Source organism: Erpetoichthys calabaricus, chromosome 3 (assembly GCF_900747795.2).
Source record: "Erpetoichthys calabaricus chromosome 3, fErpCal1.3, whole genome shotgun sequence".
NCBI lineage: Eukaryota > Metazoa > Chordata > Cladistia > Polypteriformes > Polypteridae > Erpetoichthys > Erpetoichthys calabaricus.
The window spans coordinates 290,901,669-290,914,346 of record NC_041396.2 but is presented as its reverse complement, the minus strand read 5'-3'; the positions used below and the strand labels follow the sequence as shown (position 1 = coordinate 290,914,346).

General features: G+C 37.4%; 1 protein-coding gene across 1 annotated transcript in view; it reads right to left on the bottom strand.

Moving 5' to 3' along the window:
- The window catches only part of myg1 (myg1 exonuclease), a 92,025-nt gene extending 80,233 nt beyond the window's left edge, over positions 1-11,792 (bottom strand). The window contains exons 1-3 of the mRNA XM_028798514.2: positions 11,485-11,792; positions 8,587-8,699; positions 4,705-4,867 (exon numbers count right to left, since the gene is read on the bottom strand). Coding sequence (XP_028654347.2) covers positions 4,705-4,867; positions 8,587-8,699; positions 11,485-11,748 — 540 coding nt within the window. The 5' untranslated portion in view covers positions 11,749-11,792. The remainder of the gene's footprint in view (positions 1-4,704; positions 4,868-8,586; positions 8,700-11,484) is intronic.
- Between the last annotated feature and the right edge of the window lie 886 nt (positions 11,793-12,678).

The following is a 12,678-nucleotide window of genomic DNA, read 5'->3' as shown; positions in this document are numbered from 1 at the left end:
AAATTCCAAAATCCAAAACTTTTTGAGCACCAACATGATGCCATAAGTGGAAAATTCACACCTATCCTCATTTGTTCATATGGAGCTCTGACCAGTGTCCTCTTACTGATCAGTGGATGTGATTTCTTCAATCTTCCTTTCAATTTTTGAATATGGTAGACTCTTACATTTGGTTGCCACCAGTTTGTTATAAACCATTGCCACCACCAGACCTACGTGGATTACTCTCAGTGCTTTTTTTTTTTTTGCTTATTCTCTGTAGAGTAACCTTTAAATTAAAAATCAGTATCATAGGTAGAGACTGAAAGCCTGCCATTGTTTGTTGTTGGCTTTGTTTAATAGCTGATACAAGGGGCAGGAAACACAAAAAAAAATTGTGTTTAGACTTGGGTCCCATTCTTAAGATATCTCAGTAGGTACATCCAAAAATTCCAATATGTGAAAATATCCAAAATACTACTGGCCCCAAGCATTTCAGATAAGGGATGTTCAGCCTGTAGTACATAAATAAATAAATTGTTCTGATAAAATTCTAAATTACCTAGAGTACTTTTTAACTGAATTCTGGATATTCTTTGATATTTTGGATATTTGCACATTGAATCAGAGGGATGAAGTAAATGAATATTAAGAAAGTTGACTAGCATTTCTATTTCTGATGCTAAGAGAACAGCACATTTACAGTTTTTGGCATACCCTAAACAATTAACAGATATTTCAGCAGTGCAAACTATGAACCAAAGTATCAACAATACAACTAGATGTTAATTAGTTCTATTTAAGCTGATGTCACCATATATGACTTCTACTTGAAGGGTATATCAGACTTTCTAACTGCAGTTCCAGATCTTGTAAGCCAGACCATGCCAGTTTACATGACTGAAAATTGCTGGGCACATCAAATTTAGCGACTACATGATGACTTTCCAACACAGTCAACTTTGTGCTGTCTGATGGAGTCGGTGCTGTACAAAGGGTTAATGGGTACAAGTTCAGCCACAATCTCAACCCCTTTTTTCTTTTTCCATTCTGCTGTGGTATGTAAAACACAAAACATCAGGAAGACAAGTACCTCATCTGTTTTGCGAAGTTCAAATCACCAACGATCCTGATTCCCTATCACTGCATTCATTATATGTGCTGCACTTTCAGATAAGCATTTATTGATTGTCAGCTTTCATGTACACAGAGCGGGATTCTGCAACTAAAAACAAAATTTAATTTGTTTGGATTTTGTTGGAGCAAGTCATGGACTATCTGAACTATGTCACTGGTACATCAGATGATCACCTCTGAATGGCTGAGATTATGTAAATGAAGGTTACGACTGAAAATCACTGAAAAACTTGTCAATTGCGACATGGCCTTTAGTCAGCAGCTCATCCAAACTGATTAAGTATGAACCGAGGATGATCACTTACTACTACAATTTTGTTACTGTGTGGTATTCAGTACATATCCCTAATAAAGAAATTTTTATCAAGTTTTCCTTCTTTTTTTAACTCAACTACTAAATGCCATAAGTGCAGGATAGTTATGTTTAGTTCCATTTTATGTTTCATTCTTTTTTTTTTTTTTTTACTATATCCAATTGCAAATTAAACTTTAATTATGAATAAAACATAAATTGAATGAAATCAAAGAGGGATAGCACCTCGACTCAATGTATTGTCCTCTTGAAAGAAACAGTGCTTTTGTTAAGTACAACTACTACGGCTTTAAAAAATACTTTTTCATATGTTATAGTATTGCATTTCACTGTATTACAACAGAGAATCTTAAGTGATTTTAAACTGGGGTTTCTTTAATATCACAGCCACAACAAAATTCAATAGAGCCTTCCAAATGAGTGAAAGAATAATAATAATCTTGAGCATTAAGTTCTGTGTGTCTGGAATTTAGTGCCATAAGCACATCAAGGATACTTTATATTAAAAACAACAACAAAAACCTTGAACAAAATCAATCTCTAATGCGAAAGAGGTGTGGCCTGTTAATTAACCACTTCCATCTTTTATGCACTATAATTACCTCCTAATAAAATCACTAAGCATGCAAGAGCAAGCTTAATGTCCTAATCGTTGAAATTTTCAAAATGGCAACTTCAATTTAAAGCCACACTTTCCACATTTGTGTGGAGTCTACACGTTCTCCTTGTGTCTGCATAGGTTTCCTCCAGTTTCCTCCCACAGTTCAAAGACATGCAGGTTAGGTGAACTGGTGATCGTAAATTGGCCTTAGTGTGTGTGTGCGTGCACGCACAATTGCCCCGCAACAGAGAGGTGCCCTGTCCAGGGTTTGTTCCTGCCTTGCACCCTTATGCTAGCTGAGGCTGCAACACCCCCGGCAACTCTGTTCAGGAATAAGCGGGTTAGAAAACAACCGACTGGCTTTCCACATTTTGACAGTTAACTATCTAATATTGCTTAGACACTGATGCTCCACATTCCATTCAGTACTGATTTTTTTTTTTTTTTGTATACACAGTATAATCTGAGTAGCATGATGGAAAGCATTAAATGATGCATGCATCATTTAAAATTTACTCTGGGTAACTATAACGAATAACACTTTTCAGGCTAAATGGCTACTATTCAAAGTTGTTAGCTCCTTAGTAGCTTGCAGGACAAACAGTCCGATATAATCCTCTCTGCTGTTAACAAAGAATAATACAACTTCTCTAAATCAAAATGCCATAAAGAAATAAAAAAAGTTGTAACCCTACAAAAAAATAATAATAATAATTAAAAAAAAAACTAGAGTTAGACAAGTCTGACCTCTGCTGGCCAATAGTGGTATTGATCCAATTTAATTAAACTAGTCATAACACAAAGTCAAGTGCTTAACATATACAGTAACCTAAAATTCCTAAGCCTTCTTATTCCAGGTCAGGGTCACAGGGTGAGCGTGGTGTCTATCTTGGCAGAACTGTGGGCAATGAAGTAATCAGCCCTGGATCAGGCCCAATACAGTGATGACAATGCTGGAGTGTGTGAATTTCCCCTAGGGATTAATAAAGTATCTATCTATCTAATCAAACAATCTTGCATGTCTTTGGGAATTTGTGAGAAAAATTAGAGTTCCCATAGGAAAACCTAAAAACCTAGGCTGATCCTAGAAAAAATGTTCAAAACTATACACAGACATGGCATACAAATACAGAAAGTGGGTGTCCAAAAAACGTAAGTTCTAACAACTATAAGCTAATACAAACAAAAGCCAAATAAAAAAGTACTCTATTTTTACCTTCATGTCTCAATTTGTTAAAGAAAATAAAAGACAACTTATTTACATGAAAGTTATTTTAAATGGATATAATCAAAGAGCAGTTACATTTTTAAGAAGCTGCTCACTCAGAATATACTTTACTTGTGAAAAGCCCATTTAGTAAAACCGACAAAATGGTACAATGGTAGAATTGGAAGAGATTGCAAATAAAATATATAGGAAAGAGAATCTATACCCTATTGTGATAGGATTGTGGAATACACCATTAATACTAAAGGTAGAAACGTTTGACACAGCAGAAAATGTGCACATATTGGAAGTGTCAATTGAAACTTTATTGTATATTTAATTCTTTATTTTATGTATTTGGGTTGTATAAAACTAAACCTATAGTCTTTTGTATGGATACTAAAGACATGAACATGTTGAATCCATACTGCAAAGAAATGCACTAGTACAACGCGTTGCTGCACCTACCACACAACAAAACAGCTGGGGATTCTGGCTGGCAATGCCCCAGGGAGACACGCAGTGCAGTCCCACCCTTTGGAAATGGCTGTCTATCTGCCACAGCCAGGTGTTACATGGGCCTTGGCCTGTCCAGCCACTTGGGTCCTCAATAATGAGGATTCTGCAAGCCAGATCATGCTCAGGAAATTACAGCATATGTCTGTAGTGCCATAACTGATGCACCCTCACAATGCAGGTAATGTGCCTCACTCATGGGCAACCGCTCGTTCGAAAGACAGTCAAGCAAGCAGTACCCAGGGATTCTCCGAAGAGACCCAGTACTGAAGGAGTCCAGTCTTCGTTTCAGGTCACTAGCATCCATGTCTCGCAACCATACAGCAAAACACGAAGCACCAGGACCCTAAAGACTTGGACCTTTGTCCTTTTCCAGAGATATCGGGAGTGCAACAAGCCCCTTCCCAGCAACCTCATGACCCCCCATGCTCTCCCAATCAGTCTACTGCCTTCACAGGAAGAGTCACCAGAGACATGAATGTCACTGTCGAGGTAAGTAAACCTCTCGATATCAACACTCTCACCGCAGACAGACACACTGCTGACGGCTGTGCTCAAGATGTCATTAAAGGCCTGAATCTTGGTTTTTATCCAGACCCTCAGACTCCTCACTCAGTCTCTCGAGAGTCCTGATCAGGGCCTCCATTGACTCCGCAAAGATCACAGCATTGTCAGCAAAGTCAAGATCAGTGAATCTCTTTTCACCAACAGGTTCCCCACAGCCATTGGTCTCCATGACCCTGCCCAATACCCAGTCCAAGCAAGCATGAACACACCCTTGACAAACCCCAGAATCAACTAAGAAAAATGCTGAGGTTCTGCATCCACTCTGCACAGCACTCACAGTACCAGTGTACAGGCCGGCCACTAAATACACCACTAAGTATACATGCAAACATTACATTCAATTGCTAATGCTTCTTTTTAACATTTCACATAAACACTGCTCACCTTGTCATAAAGCACCTGCACTGCCGGGTCATCTGCAGCAGTTCCTTTCAGGAGCTGTGTCAGAATACGGTGTCCAAAATGAAGGTATACCAGTCCAGCACTGCTCAGCTTGGTGACCCACCGCTTCTCCGGGCACAGGCTTTGAAAAGTTTCATTAAAGGACCTATAGACATTGAAAACATGGAAAATAAGTACAATTGAGAAGATGATTTGTTTTGTATTACTTCTGTTTCAACAAGGCTAATATTAATTGGACTGGTACTGGAAATGAAAGCAGGCTTTTGTGGGCCTCGGACCTCAGACTAAAAACGCCTTACACAAAACAGGGAATTGGAAATCAATGAATTGATGAGCCAGTTACATCCCTGGCTTGCATAAAGAAGAACTTCCTTGGCTGTTTTCTTTGAAAGCTAAAATCACATAAAATAATTTCCATAGGATAATCAAATCAGCAGTAGATTTTCATTGATTGTCAAAGTCTGTCTTGATTGCTTTGCCTACATTAAGATTATGTTGTCTGATGTGTTGCCATTCTAATGGTTCATAACCCGGAAGTTTTATGGGTTTGTTCATAAGCATGTAGCCTCTGAAAATTCCTGGACATTGGCCAGTGAGATTTCCCAAGGTTTTTTCACTGTGCTTTTTTGTGTCATTTTAGTATCAGAGCTAAACTTCAAATTGCACATTAAAAACATACTAAGACAGCATTCTTTCACTTAAGAATCACTGCACAAGTTAGATCTCATATTGCTTCAACATTCTGGAAAGTTAATACTACATGCTATTATCTTAAACTGTCTAGATTATTATAATGCATGCCTAGCAGAAAAAACTAAAACACAACAACATAACTCACCTTCAATTTATCCAAAATGCAACAGGAAGAAACTGCACCAGTCTTAGTATCATTACACTGTCTGGCTATGCCCTTTGGGACTGATCTTGAAATACTGTACCTTTAATTGAATACAAGACTCTGAAAAATTAACACCTTCTTATGTATTGGAGTATTGTAATTCTAATTGTAATCTTACATCCTATAAAGCTGATTTGCTCATTACTCCAAGAGTGAAACATAAAATAACTGGCTAAGAACCATTTTGTTATTATGGACCAAAGAGCTTGAGTACGTTATACATATGCCAGGCTATTAGAGTTGAACAGTTCCTTATTAACATAACACATCCAACTGGTCCAGGAATTTGGGCATAGACAGATCCTACTCTGTACAAAATATCTTTATCTTGGACTTTCTATGCATCTTTGTGGATGTCAAATCCTTGATTCAGCAATGGTCAAACATCTCAAATTATTTTTCCAGTTCCGGCTGGGCACTATAAAAATATGTTATCCTGTAGAATACATTTTTTGATGAGTTTTTAATTGTGCTGAAATGAACTGCAATGAACTATAAGGGCAATTTACCTAATTGACATCAACATTCTTTTTTTTCTGTGACAAATAATTTGTATTCTTTCTTTCATGATTATTTGACTACATTTGTACATTCTCTCTCTTTTTTGTAATTTATCATGCTTTTAGTTTAAAATGGTAAATGACTGGGAAACAAGATATTGTACAGGTAATTACAAGGATTAAAGCTTTAAGGCAGAGCTATCAATCACCACGATAACATCATATATTATCATATGTTTGTAATATTACGTGTCCGGAACCAGACTGGTATTTTTGACATTAATAACAGCAAGTGTGAAATATCCAGAAGTGATGTCACAAAAAGATACATGAATTTCATTCTCCAATATCCAAGTGAAATGGTATCAGCCCAACTGCTGAATCAAAAAGCCACCCAAGGTAACAACATCTACCTTTGACAATGCTGCTGTTTTCAGTAAGAGTCTATATACAGTACAGTACATCCAGTCTTTGCTATCTAATTACATTTTCTATTATACTTTCTTCTACTAGTATTATTTTACTTTAATAAATAGTTTATTTTGGGGATTGTTTAGGTTACATGTAACCTAAACAATGTTGGAAAAAATGACATTTAGTCCCTAAATTCCAGCCGAGCAGAAATATTGGAAAAAAATTAATCTGAAGCAAAATAAAAGTTGTTTATATAATTCTGTCGTGTAATAACTGCATCAGGTCTAAGTCCCACTAGCATTATCAGACTCTTGATAACTTCATTTGGCATGCCCTGCCAAGCCTGTATGGCAGCTTCTTACAGTTAGTATTCATTTTAGGGCTTTCCTGACTTCAGTTTCCTCTTCAATAGATGAAATGCATTCTCAGTTGGGGTTAAATCTGGAGATTTGGCCAGTCTAACTTTCCACGTTTTCGTTCTGATAAACTTCATGGGTAGGTGGGCTTTATGTTTCAGGTCTTTGTCTTGCTGGGTTACAAACCTCTTTCCAATGTGCTTGGAGGCATTCAATTTGAGGAGGGAAGATGTTTCCATACACTTCAAAATTCATCCTGTTGTTACCAACATCACTAAAGCCCAGTTAGCTGGTTATGGAATCTGCCATGCCTGCTCAAGCCATGACGCTGCCTTCTCCATGCTTCACAAATGAACTGGTGTGCTGAAAATCATTTGCAGCCCCTCTCTTTTTCTCCACACTTTTCTCATCACTCTGGTAAAGGTAAATCTGTACCTCATCTATCAATAAAACTTTGCTCCAGGATTCTTCTAGCTCATATTTGTACTTCTTTGTAAATTACAGTCAGGCCTCTCTGCTTTTGATGTTGAAGTCTGTTTAATTCTTCTACAAAAGGTGAATATTCTAATACTTCACCCCAGCACCCTGTAGAATGCGTTTTATTTTTTTGGATGATATTTTTAGGTTTCTTTTCACAGCTTTAACAATACTCCGGTCATCGGCTACTATGATCCAACTGGGATGGCCTGCTTGTTGCAAATAGCTTGTATCTCCAGTGGTTTGTTTCTTTCTTTTTCAAAATATTCCATACTATTGATTTTAGAATTCCCTGCTGTTCACAAGTGGAATTTTCTTTAATCTCATTTTCAAAACTATCATATCACTACTGCCATTGACTATCTTGTATTGTACCTTTGACGTCAACAACAGACATTAAAGGCAAGCTCACTGTATATATACAGTGCCCTCCACTATTATTAGCACCCCTTATAAAAGTTAGTAAGAAGGGATAAAAAGGAAAAAAAAAAAAAATCACTGTTTGCTGGAACTTTTGCAGTGTAAAAATGAGAAACATCTGACTTAATTGAAACAAGTTCATTCAAAGAAAAACAAAGTCCTCATCAAGAAATAAATATTTAATCCTATGAATTTGGCAATAATTGAGAAACAGGCTAAAACAAAAACCTGTGGCAAACGATGCACATAGTGAAGAATTCCAGTAAACTGCAGAGTATTAAAGAAATCAAACTGCTCACAATTATTTTAAACAGCACACACATTCGGCATAGAAAATTTGCTAGTGAAGAATGAGAAATTAATGAAAGACTGTAGGCATACATAAAATTTGTTCGTGAGAGGGACTGACAGGGACTGGCACAGCACTCTTATTTAAAATCTCACGCATTTTCACAGTCTGTGTAGAGTCTGCATTTTGTCTCCATATCTTTATGGGTTCATCTCAAGATACCCTGGTCTTCGTCCCACATGTCAAACACACGTATTGTTAGATTGGAGATCTAAAATGACACGAGTGTGGGGGTGTGTCTGAGTGGGGTCCAGAGTTTGTTTTTTCCTTTTGTTCAATATTATTCAAATATACTTGGGCTCAGCAGGACTCTAAAGCAGATTAATAATAATACATTTATATAGCACCTTTCCCATGCTCAAGGCGCTCAAGGATTAAGAGGATCTGAGAAAGTTTTTTAAACATTGACTAGGAACTTCACCAGCTATTTAGAAATCCTCACTGTCTTACCTTTGGTGGTGATCGTAACGGTGCTTCTCAGATTCAAACTCACCACCAACATCCACTACAACATCACACTCTGCCAGCAGTTTAGGGTCCCGGGTACGGATGATCTTTGCATCCTGTAAAGAAGCAGAAGCAGGACATAAATTGTTCTGTTATTTGGAGGGCAGTGAGAAAAGTGTCCACTGACTGTAATTTTAATAGGGGAGATGGAAAAATATGTGATTGTCCACACACCGTACATTTCTAAAACAAAAACAGAAATACAATTTGTTCTCTGTCATTGCCCTTATTGTTTTGTTTTTTCTTCTCCAAGGCAAACCAGGGTCCTGCATGCCCGCATTACCAGGCTGAAGGTCAGCTTTTACCCCAAAGCAATCAGCCCATTAAATACACACAAATCACTGCCAATTCCTCTACAGAACCACCACTGATTGATCAGAATTTCTGCAACAACTATACATAGTCATACACTTAATACATGACCCATGTAAAATTCATGACATTGCATTGACTGTAATCTCCACAGTGACTTCATTTATCATTTCTTTATTAATGCTTACATGTTTAACTGTGCTACTCTTTACCTTTACTTTGTGTATATTTGGAACTGGTAATATAACTGTGCTTCTTCTTGTATAATGTTTACTTAACTATTGTCTACTCTTATATACTTTTATCTAAGGCATCTACAGGCTTGCTCCAAATGATATTTCATTACTATACAGTGACAATAAAGGTATCTTGCATCTTGCAGTATCCACACAATACTCGCCTTTTAACAAGTTGCTACCCCTCAGTTTGATTCTCCACTGGAATCTGTTGGGAGGTCAATCAGTTTTAAGTAGGCCCTTTGGGTTTGATAATACCTCTTTCCCACTATCCACCTTTACTTCAGTGCATCATTAAGGAATATACTGTACATGTTCCAATGCCTTTCAAGATATCACTTTGATAGCTGTAGAAGAGGAAACAAGACACTTGGCTATGCTTTTTCTGTTTTAATTTATCAGTTAGTTGGGTTTTGCGTGAGTTAACATCACTGAAAATAAAATATTCTTCTGGGTAAAAAAACCCCAAAAACTTTAAATTACAAAATAAAAATATATATGGGGGCACAGTGTACACTGGTGCCTCACTGATTCAGGATCCTCAGTTCAATGTCTGGTCTTGGTCCATGGGGAGTTTGCATGTTCTCCCTTGTGAATTTGTGGCTTTTTGCACACTTAAATTCTCAGGATTTGAAATAAAACACCATTACTTGTTGATAATTTACTTAATCTCCTTAATAAAAGCATTTATAACAATGAAGTATGCTAAATTATTATTATAATACTTGTTATTATGATTGGCCGTTCGGTAGCATAAAAGCACTACGTGCATATATATGTTGAATGCAATATGTACGTGTACAGTGTGTGTGTCTTTGTTGTTATTATTGTCATGTATTCTGAAGTCATGCCAGTAAGACTTTCTTTAGACTTCATATATCATGTACACATACACAATAAACATGAACTTTAAAATGAATTAAATGTAGCTTTTATAAAGGGCTGTTTATATGAATAACTTAGAATTTTACCAAGGCAGTGTATCTGTTATGTGCTACTGCACCATCTACATGCTTTCAAAAGAACTATATTAAAGACTGGGCACAAGATCAGTTGCTATGCTACAGTACCCTCCAAAGGGCAATTCTTTAGTTTTTCTAATACACTGAACACATCTGGGTTTGAGATTAAAAGATTTTTAGCTTTTATTTCCTGGCATTGCTATCTAGATGTGTTAAACGATACAGAAGATGGCACCTTTTGTAGCAGACCACCCATTTTTAGGACCACATGACTGGAAGTGTTTCTTGCTCCCAGGTGTGTTCTTGTTAGTCTGATTGATTAAACTCAGGTCATTAACTATTTCATTTTGTAAACATGTACCAAAAAATGTAAAAATATTTTTGAAGATTCCAAAAAAAACAAAAAAACAATGTTTTAGAAGGTGTGGAAGATACTCCCGATTTAGAACAATTAACTGGTTCAGTTGTTTTAGACAATAAGAAGGCTAAAGGCTGTGGCATAGTTAGTAATTCTTATTTGACTGCTACATTTATAGTAATTTATAATAAGAAGTCAAGCAAAATGACATCTTTTATTGGCTAACTAAAAAGATTACAATATGCAAGCTTTCGAGGCAACTCAAGCAATACAGAGTACAAAACAACAGTACACATCTTGTGGTACGTGTGCCATTTTTTTTCTAGTCTTATTTAGAATGCATCATTTGTTACATACGTTAGCATAACGTTAGGATTGTATTTTCCTTTCACTGCTTTGTATAGCACAATGCAGTCTAATCTATTTTTAATTAATTTCATATAAATATACTTGTATGCACTATGATTTATTGACATGTCAGTAAAACCTTTTTTAATTAGTCCAATTTAGTATGGTATGCAAATGATATGATTACGTCATCGATTGAGTTTGCGACACCGTTGAACTTTTGGCGCATGCGTTAGCAAATTTCCATTGAAAATAACATGACGTTATAATCTGTCACAATTGTTACTTATCCAGTGTGGCGGACAGTTGCAATGCATGGCATTTTCCCTGGGTAGCCGAGAATGAGATCCTACCTACAATTTCTCTAGCTCTTTGTTACGGATACGCGACAGCCCGTAAACCCCCGGCAGCACATCACACAGTGCTCAGCCGGTTTTCCTTTCCTGGCTGTGGTTACCTTGCGGTTAAACACGCGTGATTTCTTCGAACTCCCATCAGATTTACCTTTCAACAGCACTGCTTTTACACCCCGAGTCATGTAACTGTTATATTTTAATTTTTGTACTGTAGTCGGAGTCACCGCTTTCTGCCACACTCAAACAATCACCAGCGCACGGCTTCTCACCTGGTACTCCGGCAGCTGCTTCAAGAGAAAACACGCAAACACTTCGTCGCAATGAAACGTGCCGTTGTGCGTCCCAATCTTCTTCACCGGCTCCATGACCTTATCGCAACAAGCCCGTTTAGCCTTAGGGGAAAGCATGCGTTCCAAATCAGCTCCGCAAAATATAAGCGGGACCCGTCTTATTGACTGAAAGGGCACGCGGATAGCGAAAGCCACGGTTTTAAAAGTGAGCGCGAGTGGCCAACTGTGGCGCCCAAAAACCATGCGGAACTACAGTGATTACTACGTGCGCTCGGCCGGACATCGGAACAATGCATCGGTGGATGTTTCCCTCAGGAATGCTTTATAGCACGCTCCACTTCTAAGCGGAGTCATTTGCGCGCAAATTTTAAAACGGTAGGCTGATTTTTAACGTAATCTTTGTTTGCAGAAGTTACGTCGACTCTTTGACTATCTTGTTATAATGAAAATAAAAGTTCCAAACGGAATGTTTACTGTATGTCATTTTGTGATAGCATGACGAGAAACCACAGAAAATATTTTCGTCCAGTAACAACACGAGTCTGTAGAATTGTTAGGATATACAGTAGCGGGTTGGAAAATGACTGACTGACTGTTTTAATTATGGATAGTCATTTTTACATGTGTTCATGAACAGATTAAGAAAGTATATTTGAGACGTTTTCTTCACGTCATGTTAAAGTACGAACTTGAAAATTAATTTAATTAAAACCGAACAATATATATCTATGTATGTAGTATTGTTTAGTGATGGACGCACAAACCTTTTGAAGCTTCTTCATGATTGTGCCAGAAAAAAGATCCGAAGCTTCAAAACTAGTGACATCTGGTGGCTTGCAGAAACAGCAGCTATATGAGCTCGACATAGCCCAAGTATTTTTCGCTCTTGTTAATGGTATAGTTATTATCGGACAGGTGCACTAAAAGCTCAAGATCACTGTGTGTGTTCATTTTGATCTTATAATCATGTTATCATTAGTTCTAAAGATGCAGTTGTTTGCCATTCTGAACATTGTACTTGTAGCACTGCACAGTGCTCACCTGTGCCAATGGCTTCCCCCTCTTCACATAGCTCTTTTAGGTAGCTCACTATGCTTAGAATCTCCGATGATTCTGCACTTATGGCAGGGGTATCAACTCCGATCGTGGAGGGCCGCAGTGGCAGCAGGTTTT